At 37.1% G+C, this 24180-nt stretch overlaps 1 protein-coding gene across 1 annotated transcript in view; it reads right to left on the reverse strand.

Annotated features, from left to right (window-relative positions):
- LOC125646451 (serine-rich adhesin for platelets-like) overlaps positions 1-23622 on the reverse strand; it is a 34660-nt gene extending 11038 nt beyond the window's left edge. The window contains exons 1-8 of the mRNA XM_048872749.2: positions 23433-23622; positions 20783-20845; positions 9296-15390; positions 8915-8936; positions 5317-5579; positions 1691-1774; positions 1076-1456; positions 113-259 (exon numbers count right to left, since the gene is read on the reverse strand). Of these exons, the coding sequence (XP_048728706.2) occupies positions 113-259; positions 1076-1456; positions 1691-1774; positions 5317-5579; positions 8915-8936; positions 9296-15390; positions 20783-20828 (7038 nt within the window). The 5' untranslated portion in view covers positions 20829-20845; positions 23433-23622. The remainder of the gene's footprint in view (positions 1-112; positions 260-1075; positions 1457-1690; positions 1775-5316; positions 5580-8914; positions 8937-9295; positions 15391-20782; positions 20846-23432) is intronic.
- Positions 23623-24180: the final 558 nt, after the last annotated feature.

Here is a 24180-nt window from a genome sequence, read left to right on the forward strand (position 1 = left end):
CTCTTACCGAGGAGATGGGGGAAAAAATAGAAAAGAGGTCAGAAATGTTCCATGTGACCTTGGTTAGCTCTTCAAAGGTCATAACAGTTTTACCTAGGAAGAAGAGACTTACAGAAATGGATTTTGTCTTGTGTCTGTACATGACGAATTCTCCTATGCGTTGGTTTTCCCAATATTTTCCATCAAATGTCTGCATGTGAGGATCGTTATAAGAACTACATATGCCCCCACCACTGGTATCCTGATCATGAACTCTGACCTGGAAGGAAGAATTAGGAAGACACGTAGACAAATGTCATCAGGATAATAATGTTCTCAGGTAATTTACACACGGATTTTATAATTGGTAAATCATCTGTATTTTATGAAATAGAAGAAAAATTATCGACCCCGTCTCGGAATTTGTGCTCAATATCTAAAATAGGTCGCGTAAAATTCAACTCTGTAGACAGTCAAAAGTTACAATTTGCAAGAATAACGTGCATATAGAAGAAAAGAGACAGCCTGAACTGAAACAAAGTTTGAGGTTAAATTTTGATCTACCCGGTATCTGGAGCTCTCGGTGCTTATATATTAGCTGTGGTGGTTCTTTATCGCCAACCGTGACTAGGGACCGGTACATTGTACTGTGACTCGGAACTTCCGTGTTTAGGGTACATTGTACCGTTATTCGGAAACTTCGTGTTTAGGATACATTGTACCGTGACTCGGAACCTCCGTGTTTAGGGTACATTGTACCGTGACGCGGAACCTCCATGTTTTGGGTACATTGTACCGTAATTCGTAACCTCCGTGTTAGAGTACATTGTACCGTGACTCGGAACCTTCGTGTAAAGGATACATTGTACCCGAAAGACCTGTGCCTTTCACGTCCACTGGCGCGCGTTTGGCGAACTTAAGGGTCAGTGTTTTACGACTAGGGTCGATCGTTGTCTATTTCTGCACACATGAGCCCGCTCTTGCATGGATCCACGACCATATTTTATTTTCTTAAATTTCTTTGTCTTATTTTTCATTCTGTCTAATTTCTTCGACTTTAATCTTTTTGATGAGTTAAAAATGTGAAGACCCTTACTGCTATCGTATCTGTGAACTGCATATTTCCCCATGCCAGATGATTGTTGTCTGATGCGGGCTCCAGTTTTATATTTGTCGACTTATACCACCAGTTCTTCATTCCATCCATATAGCCGGTAATATTCAGTTGTACCGGCTCATTCCAATATTTATACGAGAACTGGAGTTCGCATCCGTTGTCCGGAAATGCCGCCGACAGGTACTTAACTCCATTCCAGCACCACGACCAATATTCCAATGTCCGGATGTGTAAAGTACCCTTGCAGTTAGCTTCCTTTTCTGACTCCGTAAGTGAGGCGCTGCAACCCACCGGAAGTGTGCTTCTGACCTCTACAGATGTTGTTTGACCTTCATCAATATCCAATGTCGTTTGGTTGACCTACACCAAGAAATAAATGTCCAGGACCCAGTTGCACGACGGTTAGTTAACTTTAACAGAATTTCCCATTAACTCTTACATATATATAGCGTTAACTAGACGTCAACTGTCAGTTTAACGTAACTCATCTTCGTGCAACTAGGCCGTGAGCTTAGTACATACCATAGCATGATATCATTTCATGTGCTCTTACCATATTGTAATCAAACATTAATTCAGGATTTCAATACTCACCGTCACTCCGGCTAAGAACTGAGAGCTTGTGAATACAGATCCCGGGACACTATTCGTGTGTTGGGCACTGACGCTGCAGTTCACCTACCAACCAAAGAAATATGACAAATAAAATGAAGAATTCATCCAGATTGACCCATGTAGAAGAATAGGACAAATTTACACGACTGTATGTTTTTAAGTTTATTGCTGTGTTTTATAATAGGAACAAGACAAAGTGTACATGTATTGTTGGATAATGCACTGCTCACCATTAAACAGGAAATTACGTCAATGATTATTATCATTATCATTATCTTTACCTTTCATCTTCATCATTATTTAGTTATGCTGTTCAAATGATGAAAGACGTGCACTTAAAAAATCGGCACGAGGGAATAAAAGATAAGAGCTGCCTAGCTACTTTTGCAAAGATATTGAATTGATGTAATCACTATTTAACACGATCTTGAACATATAATGTATACATGGTGTTATGAATTCATTTCCTTACGGTGTTTGTCGTTAGCAAATGGAATTCATTGTTCTTCCATCTACGTTAGCCAAATGTTTTCGATCCACTCCGCTACCCACAAGGAGCGGAATGGACCCAAAAAAAACCTGGCCAGCGAAGATGATATTTTTCCATTTCGTTAACGGTACATTTTTACCTTCATTGAATACACTAGTATATAAAATCATGTCTGATTCCAGAAACAAAATAGATAAGTCAGAGAAAGATATTCCATAGATACTCTTCAGTTTCAGATTGGTTGGTTGTACATGTATATTGTTTAACGTCCCTCTTAAGAATCGAGACATCACCATTGCCGGTAAAGGGCTGCAAAATTTAGGCCTATGTTCGGCCTTTGAACAGGGATCTTTATCGTGTCACACCTGCTTTGACACGGGACCTCAACTTTTGCGGTCTCATCCGAAGGATCGCCCCATTTAGTCCACTCTTACGACAAGCAAGGGTTGCTAAGGACCCATTCTAAACCGGATCCCCAATGGAGTTCAGTTTCAGAAAAAAAGATAACAGACTATGACGTCACACTTAATTTAACGCCTGAATTTTGAATCAGAAACTTCAGCAATAAAAGATTCCCGATTGGCTAACGTTATCACGAAATTTTCCTCGACTTCATAAAATTGTTAGATGCAGCTGGAAGGGAGGCCGGATCAAGCTATGATTGGAATGTTATTTTTCTGCTCACCCAGTGTACCAGTATGAATGTTATCGCTATTTAAGTTTTTAAGGAACTCATGATGATTCTAAGGAAATGGACTCTATTTATACGTACATGTATCTATATGTCATTTGGACATGTAATGAAGACATAGACATTTTTTATGTGCAAAAGAAAAAAAAAGACTTTGTATTCTTTCCATAATGTTTTTCATTGCATGAACATTGATTGATTTTCGTTAATCCTGGCATGAGTAGGAATCGCACCAACTCCTGAATTGATCATGCCCACACAAAAGAGAGTCGATTTCCTCCCCGTGGAAAAATGACAGGTTTTACATTATTTACACAAACTTTTGCAGAGAATTTCAACACAATTTTAAAGAATAATTGAAGCGCCCTCATCAATATGGATTTTCATCTCGCATCTTTTTTTTTACCGTCATAGTTTCCAAGCATGTACGGATCCTGTATCGACTGTATTATTTTATGCCTGACAATATGAAATTCAATTCCGCGAGTGACTGATTTACTCTTATCATGTACATGTATTCAAACTGACGGTCGATTTCCAGGATATTATGTCTTCTGAAATAAACCGTTGTAACCGTGTCGTCAGTTTTAGCGATGGCCAATGGGGTTTATTTATGAGCAATGTTTGTTCAGTTCCCATTTAGATTATATCAGCAAATGATAAAACTGATAAAAATTAAATATTTAACTTACAATGTACAAGCAAGTAAGCACCATTAACTGGTATCTGATTTGTCATCCTCGTTCTTAGTGAAATCTTGGATTAAGGAACTAGTGTAGTTTGTAGTATTGGCTTAATAACAATGGACTCGTGAAATGTATTGTTAAAACTATCGACAAAGCATAAGGTGCACAAAATATTCATCTTATTGATGTACCCCACATAACACAAACACACTAGAGCTTTATACCTAGATAATCAAATTTATTTTTTGTTCCATTTCAAGGAATTAATTTCTTATGCGCAACATCTAAAGTTATGAGTGACAGGAGAAGATGACGAACAGTGATCAATATCATAACTCCTATAAGCAACACAAAATAGAGAGTTGGGCAAACACGGGCCCCTGTATATACCAGAGGTGAGATCAGGAGTCTAGGAGGAGTAAGCATCCCTGTCGACCGGTCACACCCACCGTGAGCCCTATTTCTCGATCAAGTAAACAGACTTAACTGTAGTTAAGGAAGTTAGCTCCTGAACTTTTGAGCACAACTGCGCAGGGTGTTACGACTAAGTATTTAGTGGTTCAATACTAATTACATTGGTGCAATCATGTTACACATCTATTACTAAACCCTATCCAGTTGAAAATTTTTGTGTCAATTAAACTTTTGAAAGGGTTTGGTGGGAACTATATTTTGGGGCGGAAGGATTGATTAATCAAAAAGTTCTAAATCTGCATGATACATGTATTATAGTTGCTGTTTCATCAAATATATCTTCTATTTTTATACTCCGTGTATTTCAGTTTTATAAAGTATACAAGTAGTTGAGACTTGGAACTAGTTCAAATGTTGTAATTTATCAAAATTGGTTGATAAATTATCCCAAACAGAACACCGATTCGTAAAAAAGTTTAAATCAATTTACTCAAAATTTTGTATAAAAATTCACTATTTTCGAAGATTCAAAAATTTGATCTCGAACCCCCACTTTTTACCTTGAAAATTATGTAAAATTTTAGAAATTGACATTACTATTAATATGTCCTTTTAAACTCTCAAATTTTGAAATCATAGATTTTTTCGAATATCAAGTGCAAAAGGGTCATTATTTATTTCCATTACTAATATTAAACTTTTTAAAATCTGTATTGATAAAAGACATAATTATGTATTTATTTCATATAATGATTGATTTGTGCTGCTTATGTTGTGTTGATACCAACAGAAAAATCAAGTTTAATTGAATAAATCTTTAGTAAATTTTAAGTGCAGAAAGGTCATGTTTAGAACACTGTATCTCAATAACAATCATTGCGACCCCAGTTTTTCTTTTTAATTTTCTAATTCTCATTCAATGTAGTAATCAGAAATACACTTCCCAAAAAATTTACATTACTCCAAAGCTCAGGTGCGAACCTCTTTAAAATCAGTGTGCCAAGAACGGTCTAACAAACGGTATGAAACAAGTCAGACAGCGTTTAACCCAATAATAGGTTGTATTGCAAACTAGATTGTTATAACGATCATAGAATTTGCGAAATACAGACTTTAATCGAGGCTGTTGAAACCCCTGCACCATGCATCAACATTTTTGTCAGTAGCCTGTGTCGATTTAAAAACTGATCATATGCAGAATAAGCCCTTGCGTATCGAATCAGTTGAGAGATATAGAAACCATATGCAGGTGATAATATAATATCGACTGACACTGAGAAAGATGTCAGAAACCTTGCTTTTGATTAAATGAATTGCTACTTACATTCATGTTCAATCTGTAAGAAGACACCCAGTGGGCGGGTCTGAGAGCTGCGGAGGTGTTAACGTTGATGTATTCCACCATATTAAATATGGCATTCGACAGGGAGTTATCGTTAATGTACCACTGTACGTTATATCGTAGAGAACTGAGGGGTTCTGGAAACTGGCACTGCATTACAGGCTCCACAGTGGCTCCATCCGTGGATGCAACCCTGGTTGCCACCACTTGTGGGGATAAGGTCACAGTAGGTGGGGGTAAGGTTACTGTAAAGAATAAGAGGATCATGGACCACAAATCTCACCTCAGTCAAATAAGATCTAGCGAAAAAGCTTTCATCTTATTTGGTAACATAACCATAAACTCTACACTGAAATGAGTAAATCATAAACAAGTTTATTATAAAGCAATAGTTGGAAAAAATGAGTTGATATTGACATTTTTTTTCGTTCCTGAAATCTCTGAAGGCCATATTATAATGAGGTGTTATTTCAATACACTCTATATTTATTTATTTGTTTGTTTTGTTGTTGTTGTTTTTTGTTTTTTGGTTTATATACATTTGTGTGTATATATATATATATATATATATATATATATATATATATATATATATATATATATAACAAAAAACAACAACAAAACAAAATATCTTAACACTGAATGACACAGTCGAGATTGCATCAGTGTGTATAAGTAGCGCTTTAGGAGCATAACAAAACTTCCTTTTTTAGGGAAGTCGTTGTGGCCGAGTGGACTTACGCACTGGTTTGACAGTCTTGCTAGACGGTGGGTGCCGCAGGTCGCTGGTTCGACCCCGGGCTGGGGCGAAAATTTTCAGTACCTAGTTGTGATTATTTAGTGCTTTATATATATATATATATATATATACAAATAGTTGCTTTTTAACATATTATACATATAATAAAGACGGTAATCAGTGTAAGGTAATCCTAATCAAAAGAACCAGCATGGTTCACAATATAAAATGATAATACAAAATTAAGAGTTGGGCAAACACGGACCCTCGGACATACCAGAAGTGAGATCAGGGGCCTAGGAGTAAGTATCCCCTGTCAACCGGTCACGCCCACGGTGAGTCCTATATCTTGATCAGGTAAAATGTAGCATCCACGGTGAAGATAACGAAATGCAAATAAAATCGAGAACAATGCAAACACGGGTCCCTGGGAACACCAGAGAGATTCCAAATTTTCCTGTTTGTTACCCATCATTTTAGACGTGTTAAATTCCTTTCACCCAGGGATGCCGTTTGCCAAGTTTAGCTGAAATTGGCCAATCAGGGTCTAATAAGAAGTTAATTATGTACAAAGTTAACGACGACGACAGAAAAGTTCACAAGTTTGAGCCTTTAACTCGGGCGAGCTAAACTACTTATCTGAGTATACACCTATGATATACAAATTAACCATCCCCATCAGGTATCATTAAACTGGAGGGTTTGATTTTCCGCCAATTGCTTTAGAGAACCATTCATAGTAAATTACAAAATGAATGAAAATACGAATTAGAATCTCTGTCTGACAATGTCTAACTTTCCAATGATTTGCTAACAAATGACGGTAAAGATTGCAGATTTGATATTGAGGCTCATTTGCATATAATTCATTTAAATCAATTTGAAGCAAATTGCAACTACGTTTTAATAGCTGAAAATGTATGTTAATCTGTCCTACTTGCGTTTAAGTTAATATAGGATATTTGAATTTATAAATCAACAGCGTATGCACAACCCTTACTCAATATAATGAATTTCCTCGTAGGAGTCTTATTTAGATCTAATTAAAAGATAAAGGAGCCCCTGGTGGAGAATTAAGTAAATCAGTTTTTTTAATATAATTTTATTCATATGAATATTGACATGTACTCGATTTAGCTCTCTGTTGGTTTACAATAAGGAAAATTGCGGTACATTAATGAGGTCGACATTGAATCCCTTTAAAACACAAACTCATCCCTGTAGTTCTATTGATAGACGTTACCTGTGTATTTCAAAACTGAACGCTGGAAATGGGACGATCAAGTAAAGTTTATGTAGGTCGACATTCCAAGCTTACCTTTCTGATAGGGAAATCTGAGCCGGGGTCATTGTGCAATGAACAATGAATTATCTAAACGTTAGTCCCTTTAATGGACCCTGTCTCAAAATTAGATGTACACTGATAATTCAAAAATCATTTCATTTGACAACGGTCTCTCTTTTTAAGAGAGAGAGAGAGAGAGAGAGAGAGAGAGAGAGATACGATTCGATAGAATTCTTTCTGCGTTTCCCTATATATATCCTCCCAGTATAAGATTACCGTATTTCAACATAGATGCATAATTATTTCATCATTGGTTTATAATTTGTTTTATAAACAGTGTGTATCCATGTGTGGATAATCTCTGTGGCTTAATCTTTTCTTGCAAGTGTTAATTCATTCAACATATCACAAGGAGTGTGTCTCCAACGAATCAGGCATGCATTACTTAGATCAACATTTCCCTTTCTGCAGATGGCTAGGGAGATTTATTAGGGCGTGAAAGGAAGTTTAGACCTCTTTTATACCGATACTCATTTTCATGTTTATGTTCCGTTGCAAGTTCTCGACATTTCAATAAAAGATAAATAGGAACGAATATGCATGTGTGTGTGTATGCGTGCACGTACGTGCGTGTATATGTGTGTGTGTTTATTCTATGTTATGTATATTTTTTCTAAGCTCAAAAACGTACCATACTTGATTGTAAACTGATAAAGAGAGAGTACATGTAGGTTTACTATTTTGCGCCAATGACCAAGTTTGTTCATAATGTCTAAAAAGCTTAGTCCTATTGAATGAACAAGTGAAAATAACCAATAGTAGGTAATCTCATAAATCCCATAAAGAATACGAAAACACGAACCTCTGGACATATCAAAGGTGGGATCATGTGCCTAGGGAAAGTAAGCCTCCCCTGTTGACCGGCCATACCTGTCATGATCCCTATATCTTAATCAGGTGAACGAAGTCAAAATCAGTTTGCAAAAACGGCCTAACAATTGGTATGAAACACTTCATACAGCATTCTTCCTGATGACTGGTTGTGTTTGCAAATTGGATCATTGTAAGCTTATTGTATTTGCGAATCTTGTCTCACAGCATGAAGAACCTTGAAGTCTGAAGGAAATTTCCGCGTTCTTCAATTCAATTCACACGATGTTTTCATAAATAATTATGAAATAAATACACTCTGGTTCTACGCGCAAGTACTCTAGAAGTTGATACTGAAAAGATGCCGAAGTTCCCCATTGACATCAATTATGTAGTCTTTGGTGATCAGGTCTTCCAACAGTCTGTTGGAATACCAATAGGCAGAAATTGTGCTCCATTATTCGCTGACGTTTTTGTGTTTTTATGAGAAAATCTTTTCAAACGCTTCACATGAGAAGAAAAAAAAGCTGTGGCTTTTTAGATTTTATCTATTGACAATACTCATCGATATATTCAGCTCGGTTTATTAAAAAAATATATTACTATGTATTTCAACGTATATCTCCTACCAATATTTCTGAAGAATTGAAATTTTACGTTGAAAATATGAGAAAAAATGCACTTACCAGCAACTGGTGGTGTCGTTGTCTGAAAATGAAATCGGAGAGGTATATAAAAAGTTCTGGAACCAAAACTGGTGTTTACGTTACACTACCATTTACCAAAAATTGTAGCATCATAATATGATCTTTTGTATTAAGTCAATACTATTGTAATATTAAAATATATTTCTGAAAAGTGTATATTCCATATATCTAACTTTTAAAAAGATTAAAATACATGTAGATATATGTGTTTATACAACGGAGGCAAAAGAAAATACATCAGTACTATCAGAGTTTAATTTGTTTTTCAAATAGATAGAAATTATGCGAGATTAAACATTTCACAAATTACATTGGGTTTACGGGAACATGTTCCATTACGTACAGATACAGGACACTTACTGTTTGTTGTACAACGGAGCTGGTTGGGGCACTAAGTGAAGAACTAGACATCATCATGGAGGTTGAGGATTGTTGAACAAACGAAGAACTTAGTGGAGTTACAGAAGTAGACACTGTTTGAATACTGGACATGTATGACTGAACAGTAGAATCTGACATCAGTAGTTGACTAGTAGAACTAAGTGTTGATAGCTGAACATTGGAACTTGACATTGCTTGTTGAGCAGTAGAACTAATTATCGATGGTAAACCACTAGAACTTGACATTGGTAGTTGAGTGGTAGCACTTGACAAAACTGGTACAACACTAGAACTTGACATTGGTAGTTGAGTGGTAGAACTTGACAAAACTGGTATACCATTAGAACTTGACATTGCTAGTTGAGTGGTAGAACTAATCATCGATGGTAGTCCACTAAAACTTGACATTGATAGTTGAGCGGTCGGACTTGACATAGGTAGTTGAGTTGTCGAACTTGACAATGGTATTTGAGTGGTAGAACTAATTGTTGATGGTAAACCACTAGAACTTGACAATGGTAGTTGAGCGGTCGAACTTGACATTAATAGTTGAGCGGTCGAACTTGACATTGATAGTTGAGCGGTCGAACTTGACATAGGTAGTTGAGTTGTCGAACTTGACATTGATAGTTGAGCGGTCGAACTTGACATTGGTAGTTGAGTTGTCGAACTAGACATTGGTAGTTGAGTGGTAGAACTGATTGTTGATGGCAAACCAATAGAACTTGACAATGGTAGTTGAGTAGTAGAACTAATCATCGATGTTGTGCCACTAGAACTTGACAATGGTAGTTGAGTGGTAGAACTAATTGTCGATTGTAAAGCAGTAAAACTTGACATTTGTAGTTGAGCAGTAGAACTAGACAAAACTGGCACACTATTAGAACTTGTCATTGATAGTTGAGCGATCGAACTTGACATTGGTAGTTGAGTGACAGAACTTATCATCGATATTAAACCACTAGAACTTGACATTGGTAGTTGCGCAGTGGAACTAATGATTAATTGCGTGTTATTAGAATTTGACATTGATAGTTGTGCCACAGAACTGATCATCGATGATAAACCTGTAAAACTTGACATTGGTAGTTGAGCAGTTGAACTAATCATTGATGGTAAACCACTTGTACTAGACATTCCTAGTTGAGCTGTAGAATTACTAATCAACGGTAAGCCAATAAGACTTGACACTGGTAGTTGACCGTAAGAACTGGACGTGAATAGCTGACCGAAAGAACTCCCTATGTATGGTTGACTTAACATGCTGTGAGAATATCCATTACTATCCGTATAATATCCATAGCTACTTGTACTATGTGTGTACCCATTGCTGTCGGTGTAGTAAGGATAGGAGCTTGTTGGGTACCATGCAGTATCGGTACAAGGACCTATGGAATATGACCCTCCAGACAAAGATGACCCATAACTGTCTGTATAATATGTACAGTCACTGGAGGTGCTGTGAGAATATCCATTACTATCCGTATAATATCCATAGCTACTTGTACTATGCATATATCCATTGCTGTCTGTGTAGTAGGGATAGGAGCTTGTTGGGTACCATGCAGTATCGGTACAGGGACCTATGGAATATGACCCTCCAGAGAGTGATGACCCATAACTGTCTGTATAATATGTACAGTCACTGGAGGTGCTGTGAGAATATCCATTACTATCCGTATAATATCCATAGCTACTTGTACTATGCATATATCCATTGCTGTCTGTGTAGTAGGGATAGGAGCTTGTTGGGTACCATGCAGTAGCGGTACAGGGACCTATGGAATATGACCCTCCTGAAAAAGTTGATCCATAACTGTCTGTATAATATGTACAGTCACTGGAGGTGCTGTGAGAATATCCATTGCTATCCGTATAATATCCATAGCTACTTGTACTATGTGTATATCCATTGCTGTCTGTGTAGTAGGGATAGGAGCTTGTTGGGTACCATGCATTATCGGTACAGGGACCTATGGAATATGACCCTCCAGACAAAGATGACCCATAACTGTCTGTATAATATGTACAGTCACTGGAGGTGCTGTGAGAATATCCATTACTATCCGTATAATATCCATAGCTACTTGTACTATGTGTGTACCCATTGCTGTCTGTGTAGTAAGGATAGGAGCTTGTTGGGTACCATGCAGTATCGGTACAGGGACCTATGGAATATGACCCTCCAGACAAAGATGACCCATAACTGTCTGTATAATATGTACAGTCACTGGAGGTGCTGTGAGAATATCCATTACTATCCGTATAATATCCATAGCTACTTGTACTATGTGTGTACCCATTGCTGTCGGTGTAGTAGGGATAGGAGCTTGTTGGGTACCATGCAGTAGCGGTACAGGGACCTATGGAATATGACCCTCCTGAAAAAGTTGATCCATAACTGTCTGTATAATATGTACAGTCACTGGAGGTGCTGTGAGAATATCCATTGCTATCCGTATAATATCCATAGCTACTTGTACTATGTGTGTACCCATTGCTGTCGGTGTAGTAGGGATAGGAGCTTGTTGGGTACCATGCAGTAACGGTACAGGGACCTATGGAATATGACCCTCCAGAGAGTGATGACCCATAACTGTCTGTATAATATGTACAGTCACTGGAGGTGCTGTGAGAATATCCATTACTATCCGTATAATATCCATAGCTACTGGTACTATGCGTATATCCATTGCTGTCTGTGTAGTAAGGATAGGAGCTTGTTGGGTACCATGCAGTATCGGTACAGGGACCTATGGAATATGACCCTCCAGACAAAGATGACCCATAACTGTCTGTATAATATGTACAGTCACTGGAGGTCCTGTGAGAATACCCATTACTATCCGTATAATATCCATAGCTACTTGTACTATGCGTATATCCATTGCTGTCGGTGTAGTAGGGATAGGAGCTTGTTGGGTACCATGTAGTAGCAGTGCAGGGACCTATGGAATATGACCCTCCAGACAAAGATGACCCATAATTGTCTGTGTAATAGGTACAATCACTGGAGGTGCTGTGAGAATATCCATTACTATCCGTATAATATCCATAGCTACTGGTACTATGCGTATATCCATTGCTGTCGGTGTAGTAGGGATAGGAGCTTGTTGGGTACCATGCAGTAGCGGTACAGGGACCTATGGAATATGACCCTCCTGAAAAAGTTGATCCATAACTGTCTGTATAATATGTACAGTCACTGGAGGTGCTGTGAGAATATCCATTGCTATCCGTATAATATCCATAGCTACTTGTACTATGTGTATATCCATTGCTGTCTGTGTAGTAGGGATAGGAGCTTGTTGGGTACCATGCATTATCGGTACAGGGACCTATGGAATATGACCCTCCAGACAAAGATGACCCATAACTGTCTGTATAATATGTACAGTCACTGGAGGTGCTGTGAGAATATCCATTACTATCCGTATAATATCCATAGCTACTTGTACTATGTGTGTACCCATTGCTGTCTGTGTAGTAAGGATAGGAGCTTGTTGGGTACCATGCATTATCGGTACAGGGACCTATGGAATATGACCCTCCAGACAAAGATGACCCATAACTGTCTGTATAATATGTACAGTCACTGGAGGTGCTGTGAGAATATCCATTACTATCCGTATAATATCCATAGCTACTTGTACTATGTGTGTACCCATTGCTGTCGGTGTAGTAGGGATAGGAGCTTGTTGGGTACCATGCAGTAGCGGTACAGGGACCTATGGAATATGACCCTCCTGAAAAAGTTGATCCATAACTGTCTGTATAATATGTACAGTCACTGGAGGTGCTGTGAGAATATCCATTGCTATCCGTATAATATCCATAGCTACTTGTACTATGTGTGTACCCATTGCTGTCGGTGTAGTAGGGATAGGAGCTTGTTGGGTACCATGCAGTAACGGTACAGGGACCTATGGAATATGACCCTCCAGAGAGTGATGACCCATAACTGTCTGTATAATATGTACAGTCACTGGAGGTGCTGTGAGAATATCCATTACTATCCGTATAATATCCATAGCTACTGGTACTATGCGTATATCCATTGCTGTCTGTGTAGTAAGGATAGGAGCTTGTTGGGTACCATGCAGTATCGGTACAGGGACCTATGGAATATGACCCTCCAGACAAAGATGACCCATAACTGTCTGTATAATATGTACAGTCACTGGAGGTCCTGTGAGAATACCCATTACTATCCGTATAATATCCATAGCTACTTGTACTATGCGTATATCCATTGCTGTCGGTGTAGTAGGGATAGGAGCTTGTTGGGTACCATGTAGTAGCAGTGCAGGGACCTATGGAATATGACCCTCCAGACAAAGATGACCCATAATTGTCTGTGTAATAGGTACAATCACTGGAGGTGCTGTGAGAATATCCATTACTATCCGTATAATATCCATAGCTACTGGTACTATGCGTATATCCATTGCTGTCTGTGTAGTAAGGATAGGAGCTTGTTGGGTACCATGCAGTATCGGTACAGGGACCTATGGAATATGACCCTCCAGACAAAGATGACCCATAACTGTCTGTATAATATGTACAGTCACTGGAGGTCCTGTGAGAATACCCATTACTATCCGTATAATATCCATAGCTACTTGTACTATGCGTATATCCATTGCTGTCGGTGTAGTAGGGATAGGAGCTTGTTGGGTACCATGTAGTAGCAGTGCAGGGACCTATGGAATATGACCCTCCAGACAAAGATGACCCATAATTGTCTGTGTAATAGGTACAATCACTGGAGGTGCTGTGAGAATATCCATTACTATCCGTATAATATCCATAGCTACTGGTACTATGCGTATATCCATTGCTGTCGGTGTAGTAGGGATAGGAGCTTGTTGGGTACCATGCAGTATCGGTACAGGGACCTATGGAATATGACCCTCCTGAAAAAATTGATCCATAACTGTCTGTATAATATGTACAGTCACTGGAGGTGCTGTGAGAATATCCATTACTATCCGTATAATATCCATAGCTACTTGTACTATGCGTATATCCATTGCTGTCGGTGTAGTAGGGATAGGAGCTTGTTGGGTACCATGCAGTATCGGTACAGGGACCTATGGAATATGACCCTCCAGACAAAGATGACCCATAACTGTCTGTGTAATAGGTACAGTCACTGGAGGTACTGTGAGAATATCCATTACTATCCGTATAATATCCATAGCTACTTGTACTATGCGTATATCCATTGCTGTCTGTGTAGTAGGGATAGGAGCTTGTTGGGTACCATGCAGTATCGGTACAGGGACCTATGGAATATGACCCTCCGGACAAAGATGACCCATAACTGTCTGTATAATATGTACAGTCACTGGAGGTGCTGTGAGAATATCCATTACTATCCGTATAATATCCATAGCTACTTGTACTATGCGTATATCCATTGCTGTCTGTGTAGTAGGGATAGGAGCTTGTTGGGTACCATGCAGTAACGGTACAGGGACCTATGGAATATGATCCTCCAGAGAGTGATGACCCATAACTGTCTGTATAATATGTACAGTCACTGGAGGTGCTGTGAGAATATCCATTACTATCCGTATAATATCCATAGCTACTTGTACTATGTGTGTACCCATTGCTGTCGGTGTAGTAGGGATAGGAGCTTGTTGGGTACCATGCAGTATCGGTACAGGGACCTATGGAATATGACCCTCCTGAAAAAGTTGATCCATAACTGTCTGTATAATATGTACAGTCACTGGAGGTGCTGTGAGAATATCCATTACTATCCGTATAATATCCATAGCTACTTGTACTATGCGTATATCCATTGCTGTCTGTGTAGTAGGGATAGGAGCTTGTTGGGTACCATGTAGTATCGGTGCAGGGACCTATGGAATATGACCCTCCAGACAAAGATGACCCGTAACTGTCTGTGTAATAGGTACAGTCACTGGAGGTGCTGTGAGAATATCCATTACTATCCGAATAATACCCATAGCTACTTGTATCATGTGTGTAGCCATTTGTTTGTGAATATGAGCTTGATGGATACAATTGAGTATTGTAGAAGGAATCTGATTGGCCAGAGACTAAAAATAAAGGAAAGAAACTAATATTATTTAAAAGCGGTAGACATGATATAAAAACAAAGTGAATAAAGAGTATGTCAATTATCTTATAACTATATTCTCAAGTCATTTTGGTACATATATATATGGTTTTAACTTCATACTTCATCATACGAATGCAGCAAAAATATAATTTTTAGAAGATTAGTGTAATTTTGATTGCTTGACATTGTTTAGCATAAAGAAACAAACATTATACCGTTATTGGCTGGGTCCAAGGACAACAGTTGTCGTATTTGACCCGAGAACGGGTTTGTTGCCCGAAGCCTTAGGCTGAAGGCAGCAGATCCATTCGAGGGTAAAACACAACAGCTGTTGTCCTAGGACACAGTTTATAAATATTTTGTTATGCACTTTCATTTTTGAAGTTATTTTACTATATATGCACATGTTTTGTTAACTTTGAACTTTTAACAGGACATTGTGATTGCGTATATAATATATCATCGCATCCACTAGTTTAAAAACACAAATCCAATATTCTAATGAATAATTTCACTTTTCGTGTTTCTGCTCTGCGTTTCATCGAATAAATTTTGTATTTCATCAATAGTGAACCTGTCGCCAATACGTAAACAAAGCAGCAGGCCGAGAATCACGTGACTTGCGTAACCAATAGAAATAGGGCAGACTATTGCTCGGTCAACAGTTCGTAAACGGTGTGACCGTTGAGACGAACGAAGCCCCTTAACATTTTAGACATCCAATTCAACTCTTCATTAACGCAGGAAATACATGTATAACACGGTAAACAATTGCATTGCGATGTCATTTTAGCTGCAATTTTCCCCCTTTTAAACCAAGCTTAGTCTATTATTAACAACTGTAAAACGTACGAAGCTATGAGAAAGCTATTCTGGAATTTAAAAACGTTTGTGGTACTTTGAAAACAATTTATTTATTCTATTTACGGGGTTGTCAATGAATTACATGTATACCGCAGTGACGGCGACATTTTTCTGGAAGCATGGGAGTCACGTGATTTGCTTTTCATCAGCTGAAAATTGATGGGGATTATCATTTTTCAGCTGATGAAAAGCAAATCACGTGACTCACATGTACAATCATTGGAGCGAACTCGTCGCATCGCTTCGCGACACGAACTTTGCTCGCTATAAAGGTAAAAAAGGTTTATAACAAAATGTACCACGGATTATTTTTTTTATGAAAAACAATGTCTCCCCAGCTCCCCAAATTGGAAGTACTCCAAATGAAACCTCCTCCCCTTAATGTACTGCATGGTATGAAAGAGAAAGCATGAGCGGGAACATAGACTTTATGAACTCCGATAAAGCCACAAAGGAGAAGTGTTCACAAACTATTTTACACCCTCCACCCCTTAGATCCACAATAACTTTAAGGATAACAAGTGGATCCCCCTGTTCCTACAATATGCACATCTCCCAATGGCATTGAAGTATTGTGCAAAATTTCAAGTCTATCGGATAAGCCATATTGGAGGAGAAGCGTTCACAAGCTATTATAAAATCCCCCACCCTTCTATAACTTTCGGAAAAATAATCGGATCCTTCTTTCCCAATAATATGCATATCTACAAATGGCAATGAAGCATTGTACAAAGTTTCAAATCTATCCGATAACCCATATACAGTAAAGCTCTGATATAGCGAATTTATGTGGACCCTCTATAAAAATTCGCTATAAGCGTAATTTGCTATACGTTTATAGCGAATTCATAATTCAAATATAACGAATTCGTTATAAAACTGATTTGTTCTACATGTATGTCAGTTCTATAAGAAAGCAGCAATCGATGTACTTGCGTTTGTATTGTCTTTAATAGAAATGAAGCCTATATATTTTCGAGAAGAAATATTTTTATACAAGAAATATACACATTGATTTATATATGATAATTTATCTTGATGGATTATTAAGTCATGCAAGAACATATCGAGATAGAAATGTCAACAAAATTTTGCGGAATATATACATGTACAGTCTATTGCAATTGTCATTTACTTGTTGCTTTACACAAATAAAGGAGTGTACGATAAAATAAATGCAGCCAAACTTCAAATTTAATTACCGAGAATAGTAAACAATACCGACAATATATTTCTTAAACGTATGTGTAAGTATTGTTTTGCGTTAACAACCTTTTTTGAAAAAATACAAACAGAAATTTTGTAATAAGTGTGGATCCTTTATGTCAAAGGAAAACGATTGTTAAAAATCACAGAGTTTAAAATGAAAAAAATTAATTTGTTATAAAGGTGATTTTTACGTTCATTTTTAATTCAAGGGGAATAGGAATTTACTTCGTTATATCCGTAAATTCGCTATATCCGTGTTCGTTATAGACGCAGATTTTTGTATAGAATATATAAAGAATTTGCTGGGGAAATCAATTTCGCTTCGCTATAGCCGTAAATTCGCTATATCCGTGTTCGCTATATTCGAGTTTTACTGTAATAGAAGTGTTCACAAGCTATTTTACATTCTCCACCCCCACTTAGATCCACTATAACTTTTATGAAAATAATTGAATCCCTCTGTCCCACCAATATGCGCATCTACAACTGACAATGAAGCATTGTGCAAAGTTTCAAGTCTTTCCGATAAACCATATAGGAGGAAAAGCGTTCACATGATTTTTGTGACAGAAAGATGGACGGACGGACAGAAAGTACAAAAACAATGTATCCCTTGAAAGAGGGGAGAGATAATAATTTCTAGTGGCTACGCAAGTCACGTGATTTTTTATCAGCTGCTTTCTTTAGATAATGACGAGGTTCACTGATTTGACTGATGACGAAATACGGGATCTATTTGATGAGCAGAGCAGAAACACGACAAATGTAATTATTGATCAATTAGGATATTGGATATGTTTTATTTCAAACTAGTGGATACGGTGATAAATGTACGCAATCACACTGTCTTATTAAAAGTTCATCTAGTAAAGGAACCTCTAAAACAATGAAGGGGTATAACAAAACTGTCATAGACTGTGTCTGCGGACAACAGCTGTTTGTTTGACCCTCAAACGAATCTGTTGTCTTCATCCTACGGCAAGAGATCTGTTCTCGGGTCAAACAAAACAGCTGTTTTGCTCCGACCCATTCAATAACTGTATATTGCTATAGACCTTAATTTGTTTTCCCATATAAAACTAATACAACTTAGAACCAATATTTTAACTGTCAAACCAATTCTCACACTTGTGGTATGTTTACGAACTGTTGACCGGGCGATAGTCTACCCTATTTCTATTGGCTACGCAAGTCACGTGATTCTTGGTCTGCAGCCTTGTTAACAAACCATGTGCATATAGCAAAACAACCTTTAAACAAGAGGCCCATGGGCCACATTGCTCACCTGCATTATATCACGAAGCTTTTATATAAATGTAAAATGTTCTGGCCCAGTGGTTCTTGAGAGGAAGATTTTTAAAGATTGTCCCTACAGTTGTACATGTATATATTTGTATGTAAAACTTTGATTCCCTATTGTACCCCCCCCCCCCCCCGCCCCAGCGTACGTGATGTTAACAAAATTGAATCAACACTATGTCTGGATGTTTTCATGTAAATGAAAACTTTGATCTCCTAGTGTGGTACCACCCTTCCCCGAGGGCATGTTTTTAACTAATTTGAGTCTGCACTATGTTAGGAAGCTTTCATGTAAATGTAAACTTTTCTGGCAGAGTGGTTCTTTGATTTTTAAAAATTATCCCGGTATATTTGGATGTAAAACTTTGATCCCCTATTGTGGCCCCATCCTACGGAGGGGGAGAGGGGGGGGGGGGCATGGTTTTAACAAACTTAAATCTGCACTAAGTCGGAAAGCTTCTATTCCCGGCTCAGTGGTTCTTAAGAAGAAGATTTTTAAATATTTTCCCTATATATTCGCATGTAAAATTTTGATCCCCTATTGTGGCCACAAAATACCTTCGGGGGTCATGGTTTTGATAAATTTAAATCTGCACTATGTCAAGAAGCGTTCATGTAAATTTCAGCTCTTCTCTGTCCCAGCGGTTCTCAAAAAGAAGATGTTTAAATGACCCCCACCTATTTTTGCATTTTTTATAATTATCTCCCCTTTCAAAGGGGGCATGACCTTTCATTTGAACAAACTTGCAAGCCCTTCACCCAAGGATGCTTTTTGCCAAATTTGGTTGAAATTGGTTATGGAAAAGAAGTCGAAAATGTGAAAAGTTTACAGACAGACATACGATGGACAACAGGCGATCGGAAAAGCTCACTTGAGCTTTCAGCTCAAGTGAGCTAAAAATGAAGGTGTATAGACTGGGTCCTCGGACAACAGCTGTTTTGTTTGACCCTCGAACGGATCTGCTGTCTTCAGCCCAAGGCTTCTGAACAGCTGTTGTCCTCGAACCCGATCAGTAACTGTATACTGTTAACCTTTGCGAGATGATAACTGAGCGATCATTTTACTTTTGTAAACCATTCAAGAAGGAACATTTCACTGAAAGTGATGTGGTAGAAATTCGCGTGTATCTAGGTGAAGGATACAAGATGATGAAAATATTGAAGCAATCTAAATAATGAAAGATGAAGATTACGAACAGTGATCAATCTTATAAATCCTATAAGCAATACAAAATAAAGAGTTGGGCAAATACGGACCCCTGGATACATCTGTATACCAGAGGTGGTATCAGGTACCTAGGAGGAGTAAGCATCCCCTGTCGATCGGTCATACCCACCGTCAGCCCTATGTCTTGATCAGGTAAACGGAGTAATCCGTAGTCAAAATCAGTGTACCAAGAACGGCCTAGCAATCGGTATGAAACAAGTCCGACAGCATTTGACCCAATGTTATAATGCAAAGTGTGATCATCGGATACCTTTTTTAGTTTTTAGTCGTGTAGAAATAGTTCTTATTTTCTATTCATGAGCTGCGTGTTTCATATACATTATTGTGAAAAATCTTCTTGAATATTTGACAAATGTTTCAACTGTTGACCTGTCAACCATTTCAACATGGGACGAATCACTCCTTAATACTACACAAGAATGAATTATTTGTCTGTAAACTGGAATTGTTTCGATTTTTCAAACGTCACAGAAGTGTTCTAGGACGTCTGAAAAATACCTCTTACAAAAGATGTAAAATTTTGACAAAAACATTCTTTGAATACATGTATTACAGCATGAAATGACAGACACGGAATATTATGGGAAGTTTTATTGGTGTTACAAATTCCTGTGGTTATATTATGACTATTTTCGATTTTTAGTACCTCACATCTGTAAAGTGTTCGCCTTTAGTTTGATTTCGCGAACAATTTGTATCCCGGTACAGACAAACACATTGATTAGTAAATTGAGTACTAGTGATTGATTTATAATAATGAATAACTTACCGTCCTGAGTGACGAACACCACTAGGAATAGGAAGTGAAAATCCATCTGTGACAATCAGGGATCTAGAAGGATTTAAAATGAAAATGAATCAAGCATTATCACTACACAATTGTTCTGCTCGTTGTGGTTCATACAAGTATTTACATATCAATTTCTGTGCTTCGCTTGGAGATAAGCACATCATTTTGTGCGCAATAATATTATGTTTTTCCCATTAAAATTCATATGATAATTATAAATCAATTTCTATCTGTGGTTTGAAGATATGCGCATCGATTTACAAGTGACCAATTATATCATGTTTTAACATTACAATTCTTTTAACATTCTATATTTGGTTTAGAGATAAGAGCATCAATTTGTGTTTACGATTATATGTTTTAACGTCACAATTCCTGTAACACTTTTAAATAAATTTCTATCTTTGGTTTAGAGATGAGCAAGTTAATTTCTGTGCAGTAACGTATCGGAAACAAATTGTTCCTTTCTGAAAATTATAAAAATATAAATCTACACAATCCTAATTAGTATCAAAGTAAGATATAATAATACCGATAATGATAAGATTCATATACATGTACTATTGTCATGATATGAATATATGATTATACAGTTTTCAAATCAAGAAATATTTCAAATAAAATACTGTTGTCAGGATATGAATGTTATTATGCAGTTTTTATACCATGAAATGTTTCAAATAAAATGCTGTTGTCAGGATATGAATATATGATTGTGAAGTTTTCAAATCAACCTCTTTTTTCTATTTATACTATGTGCTCCTTGCTTATCAAAATCAGGGATTTATCATGATAGGTGAAACCCTTGATAATGGAAAAGCATTTGTTATGCTTTTACCCATCAGGGAAAAGCAAACTATTTTCACAAACATTCCGCAAAAAATACATATACATGTAGATTAATTCATTCTTGCATATTTCTTTGGGCTATTTTGTGAAATGGAAAAGAAATTCACTTTGGTATTTGTACAGAAAAGTAATTTTATAAGAAAACAAACATGGAAGATCTAAAGTGGCTTCGCTTTTCGTTCCCTTTCTGCCGTGACAGCACATAATTTATTTTTAAAATATTCGATATCATTTACTATATTGTTTTTATTCAATTTATGCGATAAATTCATTTAAAATCCTATTTCAATATTTGAGAGAAGGTTTGCGAAGAATTTGTATTTTAGTTAAAGGCACATTGTTAACATGACAGAAGAAAACATTTCATTAACGTGAAACTTAAGCCATAGGGGTACATTATTACAACAAGATACTAGCCTATCAATCGCCAATTACATGTCGGCAATTATGAAGGCAAACTTCATTTGACCCTATGACATAGAAAAAAGTTCAAGCAAACGTTGAGATTGTGACGTGAAATCTTCAATGACTGATTATAGGAAAGATTCGGGTTAGAATATATCTTCAGTATCCCTTTGCTTGTCGTAAGAGGCGAATAAATGGGGCGGTCCTTCGGATGAGACCGCAAAACCTGAGATCCCTGTCACTACAGGTGTGGCACGATAAAGACCCCCCCCCCTGCTCAATGGCTACAAGCGCCGAGCATAGGCTTAACTTTTGCAGCCCTTCACCGGCAGTGGTGACGTCTCCATACGAGTGAAATATTCCCGAGAGGGACGGTAAACAATATTCAATCAATCAATCTGTTCATCATCGGAAAACGCTCTGGTTAATCATATAGGAAAGACATCTCACTGATTCATCGCAAGAAACCGCACTGATTAATCTAGGAAAACTCAAGGATTATTCATTGGAAAACTCACTGAATAATCATAGATAAACTCACTAAATGTGAGAAGGAGATAAAAGGGTTCAGCTACCATTCAGTGGCTTGTTAATTTATAACAATTGAGGAGATTAAACTCTATAAAATCCGGAGATTTTTTGTGAATTACCAAAAGAAAACGGGACAATATAAATTCATCAAATCCTAACTCTTTATGTATATGCATGATTTTGTTCTGATAAAATGTAATTTACATCAACGTCTCTTAATTGATTTCATAAATATATAACCAATAGGTTTCGAAATCAAGTATTTCTCATTTATTAAACGTAGTAAAATGCATGTTATTAAAACTGGTATTATCTCTAGAAATGAAATCAAGCGGGTTTTTTTTCTTTGTTTTTCTTCGAAGGTAAAACGTTTCAGTGCAAATATTAGTAGTAGTAATCTTAAAAAGGAATTAAGAAGAAAATCTAGTAAGTTATAAAACTTGTGTTCAAACCTTTTGTGTATTATCAACACAATAAAATATGTTCTAATCAAATAACATACATCAGAAATATGGCAAAGTAAATCGTCAAGATTGTAAAAGAACATTTAATATAACTGATTTGTTGAGTAATTCTCCTCGCGGCTTTGAACATACTATATAACTTTCATACATTTTCAAACTTTAATATAACCATCCTCCTAAATGAGATTTGATCGAATTACTTGAAAAGATGTTTTTTCAGTGTTTGGGTATAAACTAACTAAATAATGACTATTAAGTTTTATCAAATAAGAAAATTTAAATAAAAAAAACCATCGTTATATATGCTTTATAACAAAAGTCAATGCCCGTGCATCATGACTGCTTGGGATATAATCTAAACGTGGATGTTCACTTCTTACCTTATTTGATTTGAAAAACAATCACGAATATATTTCAATACTACTGCAAACTCCGATGTGATAAAGTTCTTTCATGAAGATAGATCAATGGCCTGCACATCAATGTTACCGAATATCACCACCGTATCGATATGTGGTCTACCCGAAGTGTGTTCTCTGACAAAATCAATACTACGTAACAAGCCTACCATGCAGGAGGTTTGAATAAAGAGAATCGTTTTCCTCCCTTCTAAAAAACCATTGACCATGGCAGCCTTTCACAATGTAAATACCCCCAGAAATGGATTCTGCTATTTAAATTATTTAACTGCTTTACTCAATTCGAAAAAAAAAAACAGGCTTTAGATATTAGTTTTAAAATGATTCTGCAAAGGTTTGTTCCTATAACGAAGCTTAATTTTATCCTTTGTTTTTATCAATCAGGTGTGGGTTTTTTTTGTGTATTTATCCAGCAAAACAGTGGTCAAGCATAGCGGTGATCTAGCAGAACTTAAAACAGTGGTCAAGCATAGCGGTGATTTAGCAGAAGTTATAACAGTGGTCAAGCATAGCGGTGATTTAGCAGAACTTACATGTACAACAGTGGTCAAGCACAGCGGTGATTTAGCAGAACTTATAACAGTGGTCACGCATAGCGGTGATCAAGCAGAAAAGTTATCAAGCAGAAATATGGTAAAAGCATATGGTGATCTAGGAGAATTATGGTCAAGCATAACGGCGGTCAAGCAGTACAGTGGTCAAGCAATTC

This window comes from Ostrea edulis, chromosome 6 (assembly GCF_947568905.1).
Source record: "Ostrea edulis chromosome 6, xbOstEdul1.1, whole genome shotgun sequence".
Classification (NCBI taxonomy): Eukaryota; Metazoa; Mollusca; class Bivalvia; order Ostreida; family Ostreidae; genus Ostrea; species Ostrea edulis.